The following is a 23,651-nucleotide window of genomic DNA, read 5'->3' as shown; positions in this document are numbered from 1 at the left end:
GCAGAGCCAGAGCCGGACAAGGGGTGAGATGACTCCAACGCGCCCGCGCGAGATGGTCGCGTCTTACCAGCCTCAAATTACAGGGGTCTTGATGGGTTTTCCGGACTTCGAACCACTTTAACATTCGCCCTTGGGCGCGTCCAAACACCCCCGACACGTGTAGCTAGCGCCACAGATGCACCACAACCCCACACTTTGGGGCGGGAAGTCCTATTCTCAGCGGGGCGCTCACTTGACACTACATCACTGAGCTCATATGAGCTTTGCATTGATCAGATCACATCCGCAGTCGAGACCTCATCGTCAACCTTGCCATTGGGCTACGGCGAATCGCTCGAGCAGTTGAAGCCCAGGCCCACTAAATGCCCTGTGGAAGAGGGGTAGCCTATCGAAACGGTCTTTCACGATATTTTTACTTGAAGTAAGTGGAGAGGCTGCTTCAATTCAACACGTTCGGGGCAACATACAATCCCAAATCCCTGAGAGAGGACATAAGAATGGACCGGCTTGCCTTCCGTGCGGACTTGCAGGGTCAAGGTTAGTCTAAAAAAACACTACCTTACTGACAACGCTATGCCGTGTTGACCTTGGGTATAGCAAAGCTGGACGCTGTCACCACCCTCCTGGACAAACTCACGGAGGATCTGGGAAAGCAGTGCCTCACACCTGATGGTCAGTTACTATAGCCTGCCCTACTTGAGCTAAGAAGATATGCCTGACAACATGTAGAGCGCGATACCGCATTAGACCAGCTCAAAATCTACGGGCGGGACCCGCGAAACGCAGATCCAATCTTTACCAGAGATGTGCGAACTATCTTCAATCCAGGTCTCTGGCCCGAGAATGCTGACCCGTATCACAGGGCATAGAAACGCTCGCAAGATTCGCCTTGGAGAGCGATTCCAGAACCACCTGCCAAAATGCTCTGAAGTGTCTCGCAAACGCCATGCTTCTCGTACCGAGTGCACGGCAGACCTTTGTTGATTTGGGTTATGGACCCAAAGCATGCGACAAGCTGAAGAATGACGATTGGGAGGACGAGTTTTTGGCAAGTAGGGTCACACTGCTCTCGACCTACAGCAAAACCATCAAGCTTCCCACGCTCATCGATGAAACTGGTCTGGCCGACAACATCGCCCAGCGACTTGCTAAACATGCCGAGGCAGCGTCCAAGCAAGACAAGGAAGCACTGACGGACCCTATGCAGGTTCTGTCACTGACGGAGATCACAAGATTACTTTTCAATCTAACCCATCTCTGCCATGAAAAGGCCTCAGCATTCACTGCTACCATTCCCCATCTTCTAGTGCTTTTGAGCAAGCATGATATTCCTACCCCCAGTCCCTTGGAAGCGCCGATGGGTCCATTCATCAACGCTCTACTCAATCTCGAGCTCGAAAGCCCCGGCTTGGAATCGTCGCTATTCCCTGATGAAGCACCTGGTGCGATTGCAGCAAGAATGGTCGAGCTCCTTGAGCAATCGTTGCAGGGCTATCCTGACCACGAATTGGAGGCAACAGTGACTCCCCTGGTGTCTGTCATTCACCGAACTTATGCCAGGGCACCCGAGGAAGTCTCGAGAATTATGAGGCGTGCTCTCCTTCCCTCCGAGAAAGATCGCGAAGGCGTTCTAGGGCAGGGAGATAGTACTTCTGCGAAAATGCTGCAGAACCTGTCTAATCCACTTGCCCCAACTCTGCGGAAAGCCATCTCAGACTTGCTATTTGGTCTATCGGGAAATGATCCTGCGACCTTGGTCAAGAACATCGGATACGGATTTGCATCAGGAATCTTATTTGAGAAGAAGCTGCCGATACCTGAAGATATGGGCAATCCATCGACTTCGGAAGCTGATGCAAGTAGAGGTCGAGCTTTCAACCCCGTTACGGGCCAATTTGTCGATTCTGAGAAGCCTGTGGACGAGCCCGAAATGACTGAAGAAGAAAAGGAGAGAGAGGCAGAGAGACTATTCGTATTATTTGAAAGGTGAGTACATCCTTTGATTAAAACTCCTACTTGACCGCTAATGCTTGGCATAGGCTTAAGAAGACTGGAATAGTAGACGTCCAGAATCCGGTAGAGCAGGCTCTCCGAGATGGACGTTTCGCCGAAATCGACGATAAAGATAGGGTAGAAGAGTTGGATTGAGGTTGTCTGAAAAATATAGAGCGGCCTGATGGCCAACCCCATTTCCCACAGCTTGTGCCTTGTTTCTACCAAATTGGCAGAGGGGCTTGCCGATGGGGGCAAAATAAATTTACGCATTTATCTTTGTCGAAAGCAAATGAAGAACCTAATGAATGGCAAATAATTTCTCGTGGATGAATTTGCATACACAAGAGCGACAGGAGCCTCTGGCGCTAAAAGCACCACAACAGTAAGTGGCTGCTCAGTACGTGTTTGGAAGGAAGCATCCTGGCAGCCTTCTGACTAAGCTTCCATTAACCTCACCAAACTGGCATTGGTATTTGTCGATCGCGTCGCGTTTCGGCAAAGGCAAGTCGAATTCACTCATGCCTCAACCTGTGGGATCTCATCAATTCCCTTCAATCTTTTTCTTGTTTGAGGGTGCTTCCATAATTGACCCTCTTCAGTCTCATTTCTAGCTGCTCTAAATATATTATGAGCACTTGACCCGTGTTTTCAAAGTCATCAGCGAACATTTGATGCGCTCATAACGCGCCGACTTATTCCAACACTGCCTGCCTTCGCGCGCGCAGCATTGGCCAAACCAACCAGCGATCCATTTTGCTCACCTGCTAACTCTGAAGAAAACTTCAGAGCCTTTAGGTTTCCAATTGACAGCTGGCGCAACCTTTTGTTCATTCCATAGCATTATCCCGTCACCATGATGGACGCCCTCTTGCCAGCTCGGAGCGTGTTCTTCGGTCGCGGAGAAGAGCCTCCATCACCACCAGTGTAAGTTTCATTGAAATTTGGTCCGCGTGGCGATCCCAATCAAACATCGCGACTGTTGGACCAGTTACTTCTCGCCTTCTTCTGGATAGTGGACGACCCCTCCTCTCCTTATCCCTTCCTGACAAGCGAACATGTACTGATAAATCTTAGCGAGGACCAACCGCTCCCTTCTTCTGAACCAGCGGCCCCTGGCCTGGTTGTTCCCGATGTTGTTTCTGATGAAGAAGGAGAAGAAGAAGAAGAAGAAGAAGAAGAGGATGACAACGGGGTTGCTTCACCCGAGCCCACGGTGGTTCGGCTAGACGAGGGTCCCGTTGCCCCAGTTGCCCCCATGGAAGCAGATGCGTCCGCCACGCTTCCAAGAAAGCGCGGCCGCCCATCGCTCTCAGCCTCCGCATCTCGCAACGGCACGCCCGCTAGAAGCGGGGCCGGTTCGACAAAGACTCCGGGTACAACTACCAGAACCAGGACACCACGCACTGCAGCCAAGGGCAATGCAACGGGGGCTACTCCGGCAGTGTCCAGCTCTCGCAAGCGCAAGGCAGCTGTCGCTGATGTCGAAGAGGAAGCTGCTGCCGCTCCCGCACCGGCTAAGCGCGCCGCTCGTGGCCGGCCGCCAGCATCTCGCCCTGTATCAGCCAGGAAGGCTGCAACTGAAGCCAAGAAGAATCTTGGTCCTACGAAGCAGGCAAAGGTACGAGGATTTAACCCCGTGAAGCCCGCTCTAATTAGCCCTTCAACTGACATGGCCGTTCAGACCAAGCCAGCAACCAAGGGCAAGCGAGGTAGGCCCCGCAAGGAGCAGTCTGAAGGCGAGGAAGACGGAGACTCGTGGGAGGTTGAGGCCATCCTGGACTCAGGCATCGATGCGGACAGCAGCCAGCACATGTACCTCGTCAAATGGAAGGGCTATTCTGACAAGGACAACACCTGGGAGCCGAAGCGGAATCTGTCAGGCTGCGCGGACCTCATCCAGAAGTTTGAGGCGAGCAACAAGAAAGCCAGGAAGCCACGCCAGAAGAAGACCGAATGAATAGGGGTGAAGCGCGCAGGGCTCATGAGAACGGCTTGGGATCATAGCCGCGGAACATGAGAGTGATGGGTAAGGGTTTGGGTCTGGGTCGTTGTGATTACTTGCATTGCGCACATACAACTGGCACGTCTTTTTGACAGTGCGGCTCTTTGAGTGTTTCTCAAAGGTCATGTAAGATTGAATCTTGGTCTCGCACTCTACATGCACAAATACATTTGATGAAGCAGAAGGGAGCTCCCATCAGATATGCTGATTCGGATCACTCAAGTACCTACCTAGTAAAGTCAATGCGGGGAGGCCCCGCTATGCAAATACAAGTACATGCTTACGTGAGGGCCTGCGTTTCCCACTAGTCCCCCCTGGACACTGTGACACGATCGCGTCTTTTTGAACTCAGGACACATTTTCTCTCGACGTGTCAAGACAGCCAAAACCGCGTCAAAACAAGATGGATGCTCTACGATCTGCCCTCCAGCCCGTCACGCATAACCTGCCGGGTCCCATCCGGGACCTGGGCGTCTCCATTATCGGCGAGACGTGCTACAAGGCGCTGATCCTCGACATTGACGAGACCAACACCGAGTGCATCAAGCTGGCCGTCTCCAAGGGTCTGGGCATTGGCATTGTGGCCGCCTCGGCGGTCGTCAAGGTCCCGCAGATCCTCAAGCTCGTCAACTCCAAGTCCGCTTCGGGCGTGTCCTTCCTGTCCTACCTGCTCGAGACGACGGCCATGCTCATCACCCTCTCGTACAGCGTGCGCAACGGCTTCCCCTTCAGCACCTTTGGAGAGACGGTCTTCATGACGGCTCAGAACGTCATCATCACACTGCTGGTCCTCAATTACAGCGGCAAGGCCAGCGGAGCGGCCGTGTTCGTGGCCGCCCTTGCGGCTGGTGCCTACTCGCTCTTCTCGGAGAACGTCGTCGACATGCCCACCCTGGCATACCTGCAGGCGGGTGCTGGCGTCCTCGGCGTCGCGAGCAAGATTCCGCAGATCCTAGCCATCTGGCAGGAAGGATCGACTGGCCAGTTGAGCGCCTTTGCTGTAAGTCGTGGCAAAACATCCGTAGCATTCGGTGACCGAGAATGTGGAGTCTGACTGATGGGGCTCTTCCTGCAGGTGTTCAACTACCTTATTGGCTCGCTTTCGCGCATCTTCACGACGCTCCAAGAGGTGGATGACAAGCTGATCCTGTACGGATTCGTGGCCGGTTTCGCTCTCAACGTTGTCCTTGCCGCCCAGATGGTGTACTACTGGAACGCCACCGCCCCTGCCGTCAAGAAGATTCCCGCCAAGAAGCAGTGAAAGGATCGAAGCCCGACATGGGGACTACTGCCGATCAGACACGCGGCTCTGTCACGTCTTCTCTATATCCCATACTTAAGTAATACCCAGGAATCTCAATCCGCAGGGGGCTGGTCTTGGCTGGCGCCCTCGCTCAATATTGATCACTTCTCATTTATGAATTTCCCCAGCGATCCCGCCATAGAACCATGGTGCATGCTTCTGGAAGGGCAGAAAGGGAGTAATTGCCCCGACTGAAGTTCAGGAGGGGTGGGAGGGGTGGCAATCGTGCGGCTCCCTCCGCTTTTCGTGGAAGAGCCAGAGTCAATGTTGTGGTCGTTTTGGAAAACGATCCAATCGCGTAGTGCCGGAGGTTCTTATCAAACAGAAGTACGGAGGTATGTGCACAGCGTGTGACCTCTGGGCCGCAGGTGCGTCGTAAAAGTGAAGATCAAATATTGGCAAGTACTCACCTTGAAAGTCCGACGGGGCCGGGGTCGCTTGACCGGGGGAGCTGCAGGTTGCAGGTCTGCGCTTGCGGAGGCGGCCAAAGACTTCCAATCGGGACGACAGGTGCTCCCTTATTAGCTGCAGACCCCCTGGCCATGGTCGCTCACATCCCTTGCCAAGGTTTGAGTAACTGCACTCTGCAGTCGGTGATCACACGGCCAGGACGAGGAATGCCGAGCACGTGTCGCTTCGTTGGACGTCCACTTACGTAAAGACCAGACACCAGACATTCTCGCAGATAGTTGGCACTGCACAAGGTGTCTTTGAGTCAACCATGGAGGGACAGATAAGCGTACGGCATGCTCGGAGTGCTGGTCCCATTGGCTCCCGCTCGTGCTACTCAATACACTTGAACAAGCGTGTCTGGTCTGCCCGGGCCCATTCCGATTTGCTACTGCTGCTGATACACACAGGCCAAACACGGAGCGAACACCAACAGACACGGCCCCGTCTTGCCTTTCCCGCCTGGTAACACATGGCAGAGCAGGCGCATACTCCGTACACACACGGAGTAGCTGACCTTGATCCCGATTTGCTGCTTGGCTGTTTTTTGACCCGGCTTTGGGTTTGCTCATGTGCTCAACTGTTCTGACCACCAACTGACTTACCTCCATGTTAGGTCGAAAAACGTTAGCACCGCCCACCCAATGTGCCTGGCCTTAGCGTCGTCGGGGTCCTTCTGCTAGCCCATTCCCCATCCAGTTGGCGGTGTTGCATTGGATGGAGGGGTGGTTGCTTATCAACGATCTCCCTAGCTGCTGCGTTCCACAGGGGTCCTCTTGGCCACGAAAAAAAAAAAAATTAATCTGGCTGGAGGCTTGGTCTAAGACGGGCTTTCACACTCTCGAGACACTTCACACCGCTCCCCGCAAGCTGCTCCACAGGCTTGATAGAGACTAGTCGAGGTGTGACAGCCTATCCGGTCGCGCAAAGCGATGTGCTGATGGCGAAATCAGCTTGTGCTAGCGTCTCCCGGGCCAAACGAGCTCGTGACCGTTTGCCAATCTTGCGCCAGTCTCGACCCGGCCGTGTCCTGGGTGCTGAGGGACGCTGGCCGGCACTGCTCAGGTACAAAAGGCGTCCTGGGCCCCATCTCGGTCGATTGCACCATCCTCCATGACCATCACGTTGTCCACCAAAGGCTCATTAAACGGCTCCTAGCCGTGACGTTGTATCTTACAGGCTGCTCCAAATAAGCTCCGGGTATTGTCTCATAGATCGGAAAGAACGGTTGTTTTGTTGCTGGACTGTGGAGGCTTCTTCATCTGATTCATCTGGGTTCTGGGGAAATTTCAACCATCATTTCTTGTCGACGGCCAGGACCAAGGCAGTTGCGGATATTGCTGTGTACCTTTCTGTCCACGATCCGCGTCTTGCTCAACACCAACACACATCTCTCCCCCCTCTCCCCTCAGACACACCTACACTCTTGCTCTCGTCTCCCTGCACATCCAGACGAAGCTTGTTCACTCTCCCTGGGCGCTCCTATTTCTCCTCTCCTAGGAATATCTTTCTGTTATTATTCTTCCTTTTCCGGGATCTTGTGTTGTATATCCAGCTCTAGTCTCTTGGAAGGGTTTCCTATCTCTTGACTTTCCTTCCCTATTATCTGTCACGACCACGCACCATGGCTCCCGACCTCAACTCTCTTCCCCCTTCTCCTTTCGAGGCCACGGCCGAGGCAGCGGCGGCAGTTTCAGGGACCAGAAAGCCAGCGGGTGTTCCTCCTGTCATGAACAACAACAACAGCAACCAAATGCCAAATATTCTTTACATCATGGCGGATCAGCTTGCTGCTCCCCAGCTCAAGATGTACAATGCTGAATCTCAGATCCTCACCCCTAACCTAGATGCCCTCGCAGCAAAGTCCGTCCAGTTTGACTCGGCCTACTGCCCCTCCCCCCTCTGCGCCCCTTCGCGCATGAGCATGGTCTCGGGCCAGCTTCCCATGAAGATCAGAGCCTTTGACAACGCCGCCTCCATTGAGAGCGATGTCCCCACGTATGCTCACTACCTGCGCATACGGGGCTACCACACTGCCCTGGCTGGTAAGATGCACTTTATTGGAGACCAGCTGCACGGCTACGAGACCAGGTTGACCAGCGATATCTACCCTGGCGACTTTGGCTGGGTCGTCAACTGGGATGAGCCCGACACGCGGCTCGAGTGGTACCACAATGCCAGCTCCATCCTGCAGGCCGGCCACTGCGTCCGCAGCAACCAGCTCGACTACGACGAGGAGGTCATGTACAAGTCTACGCAATTTCTGTATGACCACGTTCGACAGGGCCCCAACTCTCGACCTTTCGCTCTCACGGTATGTACCAAAAAAAAAAAAGAGTAGAGAAAGAAGGGAAAAAAAGAAAGATCAAACCACAAGACTTGTCGGGACGATCGAATCGAATCGCTAGCTTGGAATAGTGCTTCAAGCCAGTAAGTGACTGGATCATCTCAAACTTTTTTGCTAACTGCACCTTCTCTCGCCTGCTAGGTCTCCCTGACACATCCCCATGACCCTTACACTATTGAGAAGAAGTACTGGGATTTGTACGAAGGCGTCGACATCGCCCTCCCCAAGGTGCAGATCCCCAAGGGGGACCAGGACCCTCACAGCAAGCGCCTCCTCAAGGTCTGCGACCTTTGGGACCAGAATTTCACCGATGAGCAGATCAAGCGCGCCAAGCGGGCGTACTATGGCGCTGTCAGCTATGTCGATGACTGCATTGGCCGTCTGCTGTCCACTGTCGAGGCTTGTGGGCTGTCGGACAACACTATTATCGTCTTCAGCGGTGACCACGGAGACATGCTCGGTGAGCGCGGACTCTGGTAAGCTCCCTATCTCCCCGATCATGAGCGCGATGCCCTTGACTGACACGGACGCAGGTACAAAATGTCGTACTTTGAGTCATCGGTGCGCGTGCCCATGCTGATCCACCACCCCAAGCAATTCCAACCGCATCGCGTTTCGCAGAACGTCTCTACTCTGGACATTCTGCCCACCCTCTGCGATCTGGCGGGTACCAAACCCATGCCAGGGCTTCCCCTCGATGGGTTCTCTCTGCTGCCTCACCTGAAGGGCGAAGAGGGCCACGATACAGTCATTGCCGAGTACACGGGCGAAGGCACTGTCAGTCCTATGATGATGATACGTCGTGGCCCCTGGAAGTACATTATCTGCCCTGCCGATGGCTCGCAGCTCTACAACCTTGACAACGACCCCGACGAGCTTGTCGACCTCGTCAAGGTGCTTCAAAAGAAGCAGGCACTCTCTGTGGAAGACGAGGAGACCCAGGCCATCTTCCACGCCTTCGAGGAAGAGGCTCACGCTCGCTGGGACTTTGATGCCATCACACAAGAGGTCCTGATCTCGCAGCGCAAGAGGCGGTTGGTATGGTCTGCTTTGACGCAGGGCAAGTTCACCAGCTGGGACTACAACCCCATTGACGACGGTCGCGAGAAGTAAGTGCCAGCAGTATCATGCTTTGTCCCGCAGCACGCAGAGTATCTAATTCTTGTACAGGTACATCCGCTCACACATGGACCTCGACGACCTGGAGCGCATGGCTCGCTACCCTCCTGTCGACACGTATGGCAATCCTACCAAGACGGTCACTGTCGACCAAGCAGGATCGCACGGAGAGTAATTGCGACGTTTCGCAATCGTCTGTGTATAGTTTCCCTTTATTTCCTTGTCTTTTTTTGCGACCCCTGAATATTTACTGGGACGAGACCACGGAATTATGAATCATGTTTGCCACGGCCACGGGACTATGCGTCAACACACAAGTCAAGCCGAGGCTTGGATAAGGAACAGATCTGCCATCCGCTGCTCTTCAACAGATTGGATGAGGATCATGTTTCGCTCTCACATACTGGTTGGGCGATGGGCATTTCAAGTACTGGCGTTCACATGAGCTTGGCGTTTTTTAAGAATGTAGATTTGGAGCCAAGCAATCTTAGCACCCCTTCACCATTATTATGTAGAATGAATATCAAAACATTAGCCATCTATCGTTCAGGCCGCCATGGCGTCTCTACATGGAAAGGGCTGCCTATTCCGTCGAGGTAGGTACCTTATGTAGGGCGGAGTGTACGGAGTACTTGTACAAGCAATGTCCAGTGTCGTTGACTGCATCCCTGTCTGCCTTGCACGAGCTAAAGCAAGGCACGATGATGAAAGGTGTGGGAGGCCCCACTCCTGGGGCTGCCCCGTCCCGCCATCATCTTGGAGCCCCAAAAAGCATAGATCAACCACAACCACTCTTTGTCTTCAGCGTTCATCACCCAAACGACGCAGCTTCTCGACCGAGTCGCCGTGGTTCTGTACAGCTCACCATCATGGCGTCTCTGAACCTCACTCAGGATGAGCTCAAGGCGCTCGAGTCGACGCGAGGTCGTCTGTCTCAGCTGTCCAATAGCATTGCCAGCTTGAAGAACGACATCCTGCATAGCCATCCGCTCCCTAACCCGTACGTCTCCCCCCCCTTTGCAAAGCCTATCGAAGGAAGAACAACCTGTCTCGGGCATGCATGCCTAGCGAGACCTTTCATTTCGTCACACGCCTCGTCCCGGGCGCTATTATTTACTCCTGCTAACCTCATTTGAACGGAAAACTGCAGTTCATCGCTGCAAGCATCTGCCTACATCCTCCAGCAGAACATGGCCTCCCTCCTCGAGGTGTACTCGCAGCACGCGGACCTCTTCCAGCGCGTCGCCGTGCACCCGTCGACCAACTACCCGGGCCGCACGCAGGAGGGCATCCTCATGCAGCTGCTGCGTAAGAAGCTCGAGCCCGACGTCGAGGACTCGGTCGACGGGGCGCGCTCGGCGGCCCTCGCGGCGGGCATCGGGCCCGAGAGCTTCGCGGGGCGGTCCGGCGGCAAGCAAGGGGCCGCCGGCGGGAATCACAACTACGACAGCGACGAGGACGACGAGGACGAGGACGAGGACGAGGAGGACAGCGAGGACGACGAGAACGCGCCGAGGGAGCCGGCGGGGCTGGGCGAGGTGTGGGCCAGCGCGCGCGAGGTGTGCGTCGAGCGGGTGACGCAGTACGTCACGGAGGAGGGCAACGACGTCTACACCAAGGAGGAGCGGGAGCGGGGCGTCGAGAACGTGCGGACGGGCCTGCGGCGGAACCTGGACGAGGAGAGCGAGGACGAGGACGACGATGACGACGAGGACGAGGATGAGGAGATGGCGGACGCCGGAGCGGCTGGGATCGCACCGGGTGGCGCACCGCAGCAGCAGCAGGGCCCCGAGGCCGCCGCCAAGATGGTACCGCCGCAGCCGGAGCTGATGATGTGGTTCGCGGCCAGGGGTGATACGAACATACCGCCTTATATCGAGGTCGAGGCGAGGAAGGAGCAGGGGCCTAAACCGGGGCTGCGTTGACGTTTTGGATGCCACGAGCACTGCGACATGGCCAGGAGACGAGGTTGTATTTCCAGTGCTTGGGGAAGGGAGGAGGAAATACGGCATGATACCCAATTACGAAGTTCAAGAATCATAGTTGCATTTTCACATTCATGGTGGTCTGCCCACATGCACTGGACCAGTCTTTATTGTTTCATTGCCATTTTCTCTGTTGACTGATTATTCTCCCCATCATGAGACCCCGGCGGAAGGTTTCAAAAGGGAGGAAATAACCCCCATTAACCGCCCCACCCACACCCCATCATTTGTCCCGGCTGGTTCCCAGGACCCATCTAGATACAAGCGATGGTAGAATTGTCCGTCACCGAATCGGCAAACGCCCTCTGCACCTCGGCGGGGCCGCATATCGGAGGGGACCGGAAGGCAAAGCTGACGGCCCCGGGCGCCGTCGGCAGCGCGGCGGCGGCGGTGGCGCCCCCTTCCTTCTTCTTGTCGGGCAGGCCGAGGCACTTGCACTTCCAGTCGGTGATGTGGCGGCCGCACTCGGCCTTGATGCGGGCCTGGAAGGTCAGGCCGCAGTCGCGGTCCGAGGTCGACAGCGGGCAGGGGGAGACGCCGTCGGCGACGGTGAGGGCCCAGTTGCGGTGCCGGCGGCCCGAGGTGTAGATGCACGAGTTGTAGGCGCCGGCGCCGGCGGCTAGGAGCAGCAGCAGCAGTAGCAGTAGCGGCAGAAGGCGGGGGGTTTGGAGTCTCATGTCTTGCGTGTGTTGTGTGGTGGTTGCTCGGGGGATTTTGAGATTGGAGAGTATAGTAGATTTGTCACTTTATGGTCCCGATGGTATGTAGGTGTAGGAAGTATATTGCGATGTGTACGATTAGGAGCCAGGTTCAGGCAGAGCCATTCAAGGTTTTCTTTTCTTTTCTTTAAGGCTTCCGACGATGACTGCATATTTACCTCAAAATTGCTAAAATGACCGCTGGTCGACTTGCAAAGTGCAAATTCGCAGGCCATCACGTTTCCCGACCATGGTAGCGAAGGCTCTAGTAGCCTTGACAACCACTCTTCTTCCTTGGAGTGCGCTCTTCCTGTTTTTATATATCCCAGGCAGAGGTAACGAAGTCTCGAGTGTCCTTCCTATATTGCTTGTTAGTTGGTTGACAGAGGCAAGCCAAGTCAGTAGGTAATCTCGGAACCAAAAGACAACGTTTAATCTAAGTCGACTAAACAAATTCTTTGCCACTATGAGCTTCTTTGGCCCTGACTTACAAACTCGCTGCTTCTGGATCACGTAGGCTGGATCAAGAAGTCAGTTCACGAACGCAGCCCTTGGGCTTTTATGCCCTGCAACAGCCTCGCCACTTAAGTCAAACCCTCGACTGTTTATCATCCACCCCAGACATATCTGACCAAGCGAATTGTGGAAGGAAACCAATCATCAAATGGCTCTTAATCTACGTTACTGCGTCACTTTCATCGATGTATACTTTTGATAAGGCATACATTGGCATGCGCAGATTGACATTTCCAAATCAGGCTCAACCGCGTTCACAGAAAGCCAGGCCGTAAGTTTTAGTAATCGGTCATGACTTCAAGTCGCCTTGCCAGCATCAAACAAAGATGACGTGTTGTCGTCCTACCAGCGGGGTTCGTCCCGACGCGGCCTGACACAGAACGTGTTGCGGCATCAAACATCCCCACCCTCCGATCAGCAGTCGCTGCGGGATGCCGTGTTTGCAAACGCCGTTTCTGCGACGGGGGCTGGCCTCGACGCGGGCGCCATTCCCCTGCAGGTGCGACATGATGATTCTCGAATTGTCGGGTCTTGGCGATCCTGTATCTTGCCGGCGGTGACCGGGGAGGTGTAGAGTTGCAAGCTTGACCAACCATCCAACTCTGCCAACTCTGCCAAACGATCACCATCGAATCGGCGGTTGCATGGGCCCCCTGAAGTGTGCCAAGAAAGCGGGCCGGGGGATCCACTGCCCGGCCCCGGTGCAGCTGCCACGGTCCGTTGCTTGAATGAGTTCTCTCGAGTCTTTGAGCGGTCGAGATCTAGGCCAGGACAAGGGCAAGGACTCGAGTGCCGTGGCCCAAAAATAGCTTATCACAACTCCCGCGTATGTGACCATGGGCCGGCCATCTTGTGCAGGCCCTTGATTGCCGCAATGCTACTACTCCACAGTCTTGTTTGCAAGCATACCACTTGGCGATATTGTTACGGGGCTGGTTACAGATGATTGACTCGAAGAAGGACTGCAGGCGTAGCTTAAGCCAGCAGCCGAACAAGATGGATCGGTTCACATGGATATGCACATGCAGGTAAGTAAGGAGCCCCCCTGGAGAGCCATCAAGCATCGCATCCCATCCCATAGTGGACGTGATCCTGGTCGTCAATCCCACTTATTCCAATGTGAGGATGATCCCGTAGACAAAGTGCCCTTTAAATACCATTTAGCATGGCCATATTCGCATTTTGCTTGTATGTTTCTTGTGATCTCGTAAAACTGCCTTTCCGTGGTAGTCACCAACACTCTCAGCCATGATCTCGCAACATGTGGGCAGCACGCTGTCCGCGTTGCTTCCCAGCTTCATTACGGACCTCGCTTGGCCCGACAGGCGGACGAGGTGGAAAGTCCATCCAACTTCCTATCTTGACGGCCTGCGAGGAATCGCTTCATTCGTCGTCTTCATATGTCACTATACAGAGCAGAACCATTTCTACTTTACTCCCTCCTATGGACTCAATCCCGAACCCGAAAGATCCTCGTTGATACAACTCCCTTTTCTTCGACTTGTATACTCCGGCAGGCCCATGGTGCACATATTCTTTATCATTTCGGGTTTCGCCCTGTCTTACCGACCACTCCAGGCGGTCCTGTCACGCGACGTGGACAAGTGCTTTACGACGGTTTCCTCATCGGCGTTCCGACGGCCGATTCGGCTCTTCGGGCCTTGCCTTGTCTCGACATTCCTGATAGCAGTCATGGTGCAGTTGAAATGGCTATATCAGCCGCTGCCCACAGTATCGGAGCAGATGCGCGACTGGTTCCAGGTTGTGCTGCGCGGCATCACCTGGCCATGGGCTTGGGATGACGACTTGCGGCCGCGCTACGATGTTCACCTGTGGACTATACCCATCGAGTTTGTCCACTCGATGCTTCTCTTCATGGTCATCATTGCGCTGTGCAGGCTTAGACCAGTCATTCGGCAGTCGACCGTCTTCGGCCTCCTGCTCTACTTCCTCTGGTCGGGCAAATGGGCCGCCTTTGAGTTTGTCGGCGGCATGCTTCTCGCCGAGTTCCACCTGCGAAAGCAGAAGAACAGGAAGAGCCTGGAGGGCTTCGAGGAGCCGCCGGAGAAGCAGGGGAGGGTGGCTCGAGGCATACGGTGCCTGCTTCATGTGTGCATCTTCTCGGCGGCCGCCTTCATCGGCGGATGGCCCAACTGGCAGGGAGAGAACACGCCGGGCATCCGGTACCTGCTCCAGCACACGCCCCATTCCTTTTCTCCCGAGAGGGACTTCCTGGCGCCGCAAAAGTTCTGGTTCGCGCTCAGCGCCATTGCGGTGGTCTGGTCGTGCGGCGACTTGCCGGTCGTCCGCAAGCTTCTGGAGGGGAGTGTGCCGCAGTACCTCGGCCGCACGAGTTATGCATTCTATATTGTTCACGGGCCGGTGCTGGACTTGTTCCAGCTATCCGTGCTCGGCAGCGCTGCCACGCCGGCGCAGGGCGAGCTTGGGAACGAGGGTTACCGGCCCGAGATCCTCGGCCAGGGCCTGAGGGGAATGATCGGGATCGATGGGCCGAACCAGCGGATGGTTTGTTGGCTGGCTGGGCTGCTCGTCCTGACGCCCATGGTTGTTTGGGTGGCCGACATCTTCTGGCGGTTAGTGGACTTGCCCATCATTGGGGCGGCCAAGAAGCTGGAGACGGCTTGTTTGGACAACAGCCATGAGTATGAAAGAGTTCCAAACGGGTATGGCCTTGTGTGAAATAAATAACCCATATAGATAGATTATATGTGTGAATGTGGTATATAGTAGAAATGATGAACCTATGAGACCCGTTCTCATCTCTATCCTTATCCAGTATCCAGTATTCAGTGACGAGACCATTGAAGCTGAACTCGATGTCTCGAATATATCCCCCTGATACGTACGTTGATTCATTCTCGAACAGAGTCGAGTCAGCTCGGCGTATTCCCCCCCGTCGCGGGGACTGGACGTAAATGACCCCCGCACTTGGGCAGCTAGTCTGCCGCTGCTGCCTACAGCACCACCTCCATCCATCTCGGGTCCTCTTGCATTTGCCGGCACGACAAACCTAATGCCTATTCCGGGGGGCTCGATTCGTAGAAATGACGTTTTCCAGAGACTACCTGGTTCCCTGAGCCCCTCACAAGCATACAGTAGTAGTTACTCCGTATACACATGTGACTTCGCGATTCTACGTGTCAAGACATGGGTGACTCAATGTGCTTCAAGGCCACACCCCTCAGAACAGCACGCGTTTAACGTGGCTCTTCCATTCAAACCCCTGGATCATTGCCACTCGTCAATCTCTCTTCCATACAGACAAAGAATCTGCAGCTTGAAAACCGAATGCCACCTGGTACCGAAAACCAGCCGGGACCCTGACTTACTTTCGATTCTGGCAATTGACGTTGTGACTTTCTGACGCTTTATACTCGGTCCCGATTCAATTGGTCCCTCAGCCATTTCGTCCAACTGCATCCCAAGGGCGCGCGCCCTTCCGCCGCTGACGCAGAAGAAACACCACATCACACCAGCCCAGTTTACCACAAACTTCGGCCTCAGGCTGATACTTGGAAAAGAGACCACCGTCCGTCGTGCAAACCCCGGCCCAGTCCAAGAAAACGAGATGGAGGCATCTTGCGAGTGCGGATCCGTCCGCTTCACGACGCCGTTGGCGCAGCCGCTGGCGCTCTACATCTGTCACTGCTCTGCGTGCCAGCGCCAGACCGGCTCTGCCTTCGGAACGAGCGCCATCTTCCCACGCTTCCCCCTGCCTCGCGATGAGCTATTGAGTTGCTACGTGTGAGTATTGCATCGGAACCAGCCCTGTTTACCTGAGTTGTGACCGGGAATCGGGACCACCTGCTGACGGGGGACCGCGCATTATAAGCCGGCCAACTGCAAATGGCCAACAGCTGCAATGGTAAGTCGCGCATTGCACCCGGAGAAAGACTCGGGATTCGGATTCGATGCAGTGGTGTTACCATTGACTAATGCAATGCCTTTCCATACATAGCTATTTTTGTAAAGTATGCGGAACACGGCTACTCCATTGTTCACCGGTACGTCGCTTGCCCTCTCCCCATACGTGTGTCGTTGGCTTGCTCGATTCAACAACCTTGGACACCTGACATCATATGCCCCTCATCAAACAGTCAAAGAACGTTGTCTCTGTGAAGGGTGGCTGCATTGAAAAGGGCCTCGACTGGAAAAAGGCAATCCATATCTGGACCAGCAATGCCATGGTCCCCATTCCCGAGGGCAGCGAATGCCATTCTGAGGAGTCCGAGTTTACCGACTATGGCAAGACGCAAGAGTTGCTCGATCAGCCAAGCGGCCTCACTTGCACAGGCCTGTCAAGGTCGGTAGGCAGCGACGAGGGCCAAGAGACGAAGCCCGTCGTTGGCATGTGCGAGTTAAGTAACCTTTCTACGTCGTCTTGAGTTATCTTGGGCGGGCTGCATGGTGTTGGGGTTGAACGAGGCAACATTAGTTGGGGGAGTTGGGAATCGGGATTGTATCTGCAACTGGATTAAAATACCATTATCATCATTCATTACACAACGAGGCAATATTGTCTTTCACGATCGCCTTTCCTGCTGCTGTTTCCCTACCAGTCCTTCTCTGCTCTGCCTGTCGCCGCCCTGGTGATTGCCCTCCTCTGCCGCTGCCTGGCCCTGTCCCGCGTCGGCATGCTTGGCCGGGTCGAAGACGTACATGGGAAACTCGAGAAACACGGTCCTCTTGATGAATGTCGGTAGGTGGGCGTAGAGTTGCGGCGGAAAAGGGATGAGGACGCTGGTGCGCTCCAGGTATCGCTGATAGTTTGCCCACGTCTCACCCCCCTTCTCGTAGCGCTTCTTTGCGCCCGACCGCTCCGAGAGCGGGAGGCCAGAGACAAACATGAGGAGGCAGGTCAGGAAGCACGGCCCCAGAATAGTCGCGTAGAGAGCCTTGAACGGCTGTCCGCCGATGTAGCCGCATGCCGCCGGCGACACGGCAATGGTGAAAATGCCTAGGCGTGACAGACAGAGTTAGCTGCACTGCAAACTGACAATTGTCGAAGCGGCCTCTCCTATTTCGGTAATAAGAGACACATACCGAACTGGAGGAGGATTTCTCCAAAGTAGTTGGGATGCCTGCTCAGCGCGAAGAGCCCAGAGCTGCAGAACGCGCCGCCGCCGCCGCCGTGCTTCTCCCGCCAGAGGAAGCGCTGGAGGTCGCTGACCGACTCGACGAGGAAGCCGACGCCGAACATGACGACCCCGGCGACGTCGCAGGGCGTGCCGAAGCCGCGCTGGACGTAGCCCGAGGCCTGCACGGCGGGCGAGTTGAGCACGGTGACGGGCAGGGACACGGCCCAGACCCAGAGCATCTGGAAGACCCAGAAGCCGAGGAAGGGGAGGAACCTGTCGCGCTTGCCGTCGAAGCGCGCGTCGCTGCCCGTGCGCAGGACGCGGAAGAGCAGGAAGCCCGCGAGGCGCAGGGCCCAGGCGGCCAGCAGCAGCGAGGCGACGAGCTGGCGGGTGTCCGGGCGGCGCGAGAGGGCGAGCGTGAGGGCGGCGAGCAGCGCGAAGTTGGTGCCGCCCGCGAAGTCGGTCAGCTTGTCGAACTTGAGGGCGAAGGCGACGGCGAAGAAGGCGAGCTGGTAGCCGACGGTGACGAGGAGGGTGATGGCCAGGTAGTAGTCGTCCAGCACGCGGACCGGGTCGCGGGCCATGCTGGGCGAGGTGTGAAGAAAGGCCTGTTCTTCAGAGGGTATGATTCTTGGCGTTGAGAGATGAGAGTAGATATGGCTGGTGTTGGTCTCAAGGCTCTCAGCAATATGAATCTACACGAGGCTCGGCCAGAGAGCTTGAAGCTGCTGTCCAGCAGAAATTAAACCGGCTTGATGGAAACGTAGTAAGGAGTGATTAAAGGTTTATGATTATCTACTTTTATTTTCTTCAGCAGTTCTGGAGTGAATTCAAAGGGACCAGCCCCGTTGGTGATGCCGACGTTGGGGCGCCGGGTCCGAGATCGTGGCATGTAATCGACGGCGTCATGATCGGGAAGCCCCAGCGTGAGTCGTGCTTGGCGGGTGGTCTAAAGTTGGGAAACCAGCCTAAAATCCCGATCGCCAGGAAGGCGGCAGTGCCGGCTTCAGCGGGCGCAGATCTCAGCTCTGGGCGATTTGGGGTTCGGACTGATCAAAGGTGTCACCCCCGTCTCGGACTATGCGTTTCCCCAACTCAACTGTACTGATGTTTCGCACTCGCACTCGCATTCTACTTACCCTTTACAAGACATGCTTGCAAACATTACTTACTCTAGAGTTGATGACACTACTCGTACCACACAATAACTAGATAACTAGAAGCTATGTCTCATCTGTCTATCAAGCCCACGCACGACAGCGTCAAAAGTGCACACGTCCACAGTCTTCCCAATAATCGCCCCTGGATAGCTGCAACGGCGCATGCTCCAACACGCACCTGAAGACTGAACCCATTGTCACAGCTCCTGCTCATATTGCGCGTCCTGGGATTTGTAACTGGTCTCATGGCCACCCCTGCTCCCACTCGGGGCCGTCGCGATCACGATCACGTCGCGATTGGCCCAGCACCCCGTTCATACTTGTCCATTTGATTGTCTGGGATCGCAACTGCGCTGGAGTGTCTACTTTCCGAGTACAATCCTCTCCTCATAAGTCCTCTCAAAAGTACTGGATGTTGCCTCTCAGCACTCGTGGGTGTCGCTGTGAAATCAAGTCCAGCCTTTTGCTTGGGCGCCAGCTCAAACAAGATACTTGGTGTCCAAGGCAATGCATTGACGGGCCCTAGTCTTGTCATCCCGTCATCAGGCCACTCCTCTGCTCTCGCCGTTGGAGTGCTGTCTCACCGGCAGGCTTGGGCTAGTACTTTTTTACTTACAAGTAGAGTGCTGAAGTGCTGCTGGGCTGCCAGGGGGTTGCCCCAGTTCTTGCTAGTGGCCAACCTGATACACCAGCTGTCAGGGGTCCTGTCTCATAACCTCACAAACCCACGCGAGCTACCCCCTGCCCACGTCTCCTTCGAGTCAATAGCGCCGCCATTGTCTAGCCCTGCTCTGTTCTTTCTGCCCTCGCCCTCGCTTACACTCAACCTCGACCGTCTCAAGGGCCAGCCTCGGCGGCCCCTGGTCTGCGGCTCAAATGACTTACATGTAGTTACGGAGTTCCTACCAAGTAGTAGGTAGTTAGTCTACGTACGTACCTTGTTACTCCAATGGCGACGACGACGACGGTGCCCGCCGTGGGGCCTCGAGCTGTCAGTCATCCATCCATCCCTGCCCTCCGCTGTAACAAGCCATGAACCATGTGCAGCTCCATGGCTCGTGCTCTGGACCAGGACGTTTAGGTAATTCAGTGTTACGGAGTTCTTGGAAGACTCGCTGGCCAGTCCAGATTTGGTAAGCCCATGCCTTGGGACCCGGCTCTTTGCGAAACGTACGGGCCCGAGTCCAACGGCTGGTCTGGCCAGAGAGAGACGTGTGGTCCCCAGGTGGGCATCTCCCCTTGTCTTCCATCCTTCCATCGTCGTCTTGTCCCCTCCTTCTTCTGGCCTCGTCTTTGCTGAGCGATCCTTTTCTTCCTAGTTTGTTTCCCCGAGTGCTGTTGTTCAGGTCCTTCGTTCTCTCGGCCGGTCTCTTTCAGTCTCGATGGCTTCACCCTAAGGCTTTCAGAGTCCGTCTGGTCCTTACCTTCATTTCATTTCTCCACGCTTGGTCGTAAAGTGGTTCGTGAGAGTAGTTCTGCGTGTGCTCAAGCCCTCTCTTCCAACCCGTCGCAGGTTCTTTGGAAAGCACGCACGGCTTCTTCTCCTGCGGACCGCCCTATCGTTCCTTCATTTTCCGGGTTGATCCCATAATACAACTTGTATCCAAAAGCGACGGCTGGCCTGTTGTGACAGTCCTTCCCTATCAACATCGATATCTCTAATAGTACTCGTGTGAAGTGCGAAACGAATCCAGGATGAGGGGATACGTCAAGTGGCTACTGCTCGTGGTGGCATACCTGTCGCTGTCTCAGGTAAGACTTGTGGTGGTGGATGGCCTCAAAGCAGGCAAGGAGCGGACAATACTGACGGCAATCGTAGGCTGCAGCGATCGATCGCCGCGGAGGAGCAGCGGCAAGGCGAGATCTCGCGTCGGAAATTCTCAAGGCAATTGGCTTGGAAAACGCTCTGGAAAACGCCCTGGCCGGCCAGAGAGGCCAGCAGGGAGGTCAGCAAGGAGGTCAACAGGGAGGCCAATTCAGGCAAGGCGGTGGACGTGGAAATGCGACTGCAGGCAACCGGGGAGGACAGGCCGGGAATCGCGGTGGGAACCGGGGCGGGCAGAATCAGAACGGCAATGGCAACGGCCGCGGCGGCAATCGAGGCGGAAACGGCAACGGCAATGGCAATAACAGGAACGGAAACGGCAATGGAAACGGCAGGAACAGGAATGGCAACGGCAACGGCAACGGCAATGGCAGGAACCGAAATGGGAACAACCGCCAGACCGTGACTCAGACCGCGAAGGAGACTGTCACCGTCGGCGGTGCTGCCGGTGCTGTCGGCACGAACCAGACGGTCACGGTTACCAAGGCCGCTGCTCCCCAGACCGTGACGCTTGCGCCCGGGGCTTCGACCGCCGCGCAGTCTCTTTCCTCCGTCAAGTCCGACACCGCTGTGGCTGGCGGCGCCGCCCAGTCTTCGTCGGCGGCCGGTGCAGTCTCCTCGGCGGCCCGCGGGGCCACCACTTCGGCCGCCGCCGGTGGCGCAAAGAGCCCCGCGGGGACGGTCAAGCCGAACGCTGACGGAAACGGCGTCGGGGTGACGACTGTGCCCGTGCCGAGCGCGGCTCGGACCCCGACCAAGACGGTCCAGGGCGCTGCTCCCACGTCCAAGGCGGCATCGTCTGCTGCCGCAAGCTCTGCCCTGCGCGCTCCCCCAGCCGGCGCTGCTTCTTCTGTTTCCCTGGCTCCCCTGCCAGGAGCCTCGTCCGCCTCAAGCCCCGTCGCCGCCCTCCCCGCCCTCTCGAGCTCTGCCGCCGCGGCACCGGCAGTGCCCGCTACGTCTGCAGCTGCAACTCGTAAGTTTACCTATTGTTTTTTGAGCTCTCACTAGTCACTTGTGGAGCATGCGTTGCTAATGCAGAGAATCTAGCTACCTCGGCTGCACCGAAACTCGCACCCCTTCCCGGCACCTCGGCAAGTAACCTCGCGAGCTCCGTCAACCTCGGCGGCGTTGCCGCGACGCAACCGGCCGCGGCAGTCCCGGCCGCTGAGTCCGGTGCCATCAACGCCCCTCCGGCGGTCACCGCGGCTCCGGTCGTTGCCAACCCCGCCCAGGCGCAGCCCGTCATCAACGTGAGCGGTCTGTCCCTCAACAGCGTCTTGACGCTGGGCAACCTTTTGGCACAGACCATCCAGCCCGCGCGTGGTTGAGGTTTCACAAAAAACGAGTGGATGTTGTAGACGAATACCCAAAGGAGGGGGGTGACGGTTGTATAACGAGTGGATGTAGACGTATCGTCTTTCCTTTCCTTTTTCTTTTTTGATCTATGTGACAAGTTTCTTTCGTCGGGTAGATTCGTTCTCGAGCTGTATGTAATTCTCTTTTTCTGTTAGACAGACCAAATCCAGTAAAAACCAAAATGAAAATCAACATATCAAGAGAGCAAGTCTCTGCATTGAACAGATCAAGCCAAGTTCCCATTGCCAATTGTTACATAGTCCTGCCTCTATGAACGCTGGGGTATCATGCAGCTGCCTATCCCCTGAACGCCGGTCCAATGCAAATCCTCAAAGCCCTGTTGACGTCAAACCGTTGCTAGCCACGTCTTTTATGATGCGACTTTCTTCTCTATAGTGTTGTTCTGCTGCTGTTGCTGCTGCTGGGCCCGTCGGAGCTTCTTTGCCTGACGCTTGCTCAACGGCTTGGCGTCACCGTTTGCATCGGTCCCATCCGCTCCATCTTCCACGACTTTGCGTTTCGTTCCCTGCTTCCCACCATTCTGCTGGGCACTTTTCGTCTCGCCGTTCGCAGCCTTTTCTCTCCCTCCCTCCTCCTTCTTGTTCTCGCGGCCATCAGCAGCCGCCGCCTTCATATTCTGCCCAGGCGGCGCAACAGCGCTCTGAACAACGTCCACGACGCCCCTGAACCCGCTCCTCTTCAGCCCTTCGTTCATGACCACGGCGCGCGGGTTCACGCCCAGCGCCTCGGCGCCCCTCTCCGGGCCGAGACCCCACACGGCCAAGAGGTTGACCACGTCCGCGGGGGCCCGCAGGTCGAGCGCGCTCCTGGCCTCGCTGCTCACGACGATGCCGCGGCCCCTCGTCGCCCGCACGAGCCCGGCCAGGTGGCCGATGAAGAGGGACCGCGCGCGCGGGTCGGCGGCGCCGCTCGCGCCGACCCCCTGCGCGTAGCAGACCTCGAAGCGCACGCCGCGGGCGACGGCGGCCATGCACGGCTTGGGCCGGAAGTGGAAGCCGAGGTGGGCGGCGAGGTCGAGCGAGATGAGGCTGACGGCGTCGGCGGCGGCGCCGGTGCCCGTGCAGGCGGCGTTGAAGGCGTCCTCGGTCGTCGGGCGCAGGGCGAGCACGTCGTAGGCCGCGGCCAGCGTGGGCAGCCGGTAGTTGGCGGCCTTGTCGGCGGTCGAGACGGTGACGCGGCGCAGGACGGCGCGCAGCTTGCCGTTTGCCGTGGCGGCGCCGGCGGCGTTGGTTCTTGATGATGATGATGAGGAGGAGGAGGAGGAGGTGGTGGACGGGGCCGCGATGAGAGACTGGGCGAAGGGCAGGGTGGACGGGTCTGGGATGGCGCAGGTCGTGCTCTGGGCTGCGGAGATCGGGGGCTGGAGGTGGTAGTTGAGGGCGACGACCGAGTAGCCCAAGGCGAGGCTCGTCTTGAGCGTGCGCTCGAGGTCGGCGGCCGGCGTGGACGGCGTCCACGCGATGTTGAGGTCGTAGAGCATCGTGGTGTCCTTTTTCTTTAGGGAAGTGCAAGGGTCAGGTTATGGAGAAGAGATATATCCCTCTCTTCGTGGCAGGCTCAGCCCTCAGTTACAGCTTCATGTCATATAAGGCGAGATGTCGACGAGGTCATCTATGCGTGGATATCTCGAATAGGGTCATGGACTTAGAGTTCTGACGTGCAGCTATGCTATCCAGAAAAAAAAGGCTTCCGTATCTTATCACGCAAGAGATCTCTAACAAGTGGTGGGGAAAGGTTGGAAAGGTTCCAGAGCCCACCCGCATCCATGGATCCCG

General features: G+C 56.2%; 10 protein-coding genes across 10 annotated transcripts; 7 read left to right on the top strand and 3 right to left on the bottom strand.

The window, feature by feature from the left end:
* Positions 1-497: 497 nt before the first annotated feature.
* Positions 498-2,148, top strand: E0L32_003347 (uncharacterized protein; the record flags this gene model as incomplete). The annotated part of the gene is made up of 5 exons (XM_031137637.1): positions 498-537; positions 598-672; positions 730-806; positions 863-1,986; positions 2,040-2,148. 5 exons carry the CDS (start codon positions 498-500, stop codon positions 2,146-2,148), a joined length of 1,425 nt encoding a protein of 474 aa, XP_030998940.1.
* Positions 2,149-2,848: 700 nt separating this feature from the next.
* Positions 2,849-3,952, top strand: E0L32_003346 (uncharacterized protein; the record flags this gene model as incomplete). The annotated part of the gene is made up of 2 exons (XM_031137636.1): positions 2,849-2,919; positions 3,070-3,952. 2 exons carry the CDS (start codon positions 2,849-2,851, stop codon positions 3,950-3,952), a joined length of 954 nt encoding a protein of 317 aa, XP_030998939.1.
* Positions 3,953-4,400: 448 nt separating this feature from the next.
* Positions 4,401-5,258, top strand: E0L32_003345 (uncharacterized protein; the record flags this gene model as incomplete). The annotated part of the gene is made up of 2 exons (XM_031137635.1): positions 4,401-4,997; positions 5,073-5,258. The coding sequence occupies 2 exons, from the start codon at positions 4,401-4,403 to the stop codon at positions 5,256-5,258; spliced, it is 783 nt and encodes a 260-aa protein (XP_030998938.1).
* A 2,116-nt stretch (positions 5,259-7,374) lies between these two features.
* Positions 7,375-9,391, top strand: E0L32_003344 (uncharacterized protein; the record flags this gene model as incomplete). The annotated part of the gene is made up of 5 exons (XM_031137634.1): positions 7,375-8,064; positions 8,169-8,180; positions 8,239-8,573; positions 8,631-9,206; positions 9,268-9,391. The coding sequence occupies 5 exons, from the start codon at positions 7,375-7,377 to the stop codon at positions 9,389-9,391; spliced, it is 1,737 nt and encodes a 578-aa protein (XP_030998937.1).
* Positions 9,392-9,917: 526 nt separating this feature from the next.
* On the top strand, positions 9,918-11,141 carry E0L32_003343 (uncharacterized protein; the record flags this gene model as incomplete). The annotated part of the gene is made up of 2 exons (XM_031137633.1): positions 9,918-10,216; positions 10,367-11,141. The coding sequence occupies 2 exons, from the start codon at positions 9,918-9,920 to the stop codon at positions 11,139-11,141; spliced, it is 1,074 nt and encodes a 357-aa protein (XP_030998936.1).
* A 314-nt stretch (positions 11,142-11,455) lies between these two features.
* E0L32_003342 (uncharacterized protein) lies at positions 11,456-11,878 on the bottom strand (the record flags this gene model as incomplete). Its single annotated transcript, XM_031137632.1, has 1 exon — positions 11,456-11,878. The coding sequence occupies one exon, from the start codon at positions 11,876-11,878 to the stop codon at positions 11,456-11,458; it is 423 nt and encodes a 140-aa protein (XP_030998935.1).
* Positions 11,879-14,107: 2,229 nt separating this feature from the next.
* Positions 14,108-16,821, top strand: E0L32_003341 (uncharacterized protein; the record flags this gene model as incomplete). Its single annotated transcript, XM_031137631.1, has 4 exons — positions 14,108-15,078; positions 15,863-16,180; positions 16,409-16,466; positions 16,534-16,821. 4 exons carry the CDS (start codon positions 14,108-14,110, stop codon positions 16,819-16,821), a joined length of 1,635 nt encoding a protein of 544 aa, XP_030998934.1.
* Positions 16,822-16,959: 138 nt separating this feature from the next.
* E0L32_003340 (uncharacterized protein) lies at positions 16,960-18,098 on the bottom strand (the record flags this gene model as incomplete). The annotated part of the gene is made up of 2 exons (XM_031137630.1): positions 16,960-17,393; positions 17,480-18,098. 2 exons carry the CDS (start codon positions 18,096-18,098, stop codon positions 16,960-16,962), a joined length of 1,053 nt encoding a protein of 350 aa, XP_030998933.1.
* A 2,271-nt stretch (positions 18,099-20,369) lies between these two features.
* E0L32_003339 (uncharacterized protein) lies at positions 20,370-21,827 on the top strand (the record flags this gene model as incomplete). The annotated part of the gene is made up of 3 exons (XM_031137628.1): positions 20,370-20,426; positions 20,494-21,472; positions 21,538-21,827. 3 exons carry the CDS (start codon positions 20,370-20,372, stop codon positions 21,825-21,827), a joined length of 1,326 nt encoding a protein of 441 aa, XP_030998932.1.
* A 398-nt stretch (positions 21,828-22,225) lies between these two features.
* Positions 22,226-23,356, bottom strand: E0L32_003338 (uncharacterized protein; the record flags this gene model as incomplete). Its single annotated transcript, XM_031137627.1, has 1 exon — positions 22,226-23,356. One exon carries the CDS (start codon positions 23,354-23,356, stop codon positions 22,226-22,228), a length of 1,131 nt encoding a protein of 376 aa, XP_030998931.1.
* Positions 23,357-23,651: the final 295 nt, after the last annotated feature.

This window comes from Thyridium curvatum, assembly GCF_004353045.1.
Source record: "Thyridium curvatum strain D216 chromosome Unknown NODE_14_length_560046_cov_85.173820, whole genome shotgun sequence".
NCBI classification, from domain to species: domain Eukaryota; kingdom Fungi; phylum Ascomycota; class Sordariomycetes; order Thyridiales; family Thyridiaceae; genus Thyridium; species Thyridium curvatum.
Note: the sequence above shows the minus strand (reverse complement) of the source record. Positions and strands in the feature narration are given on the sequence as shown.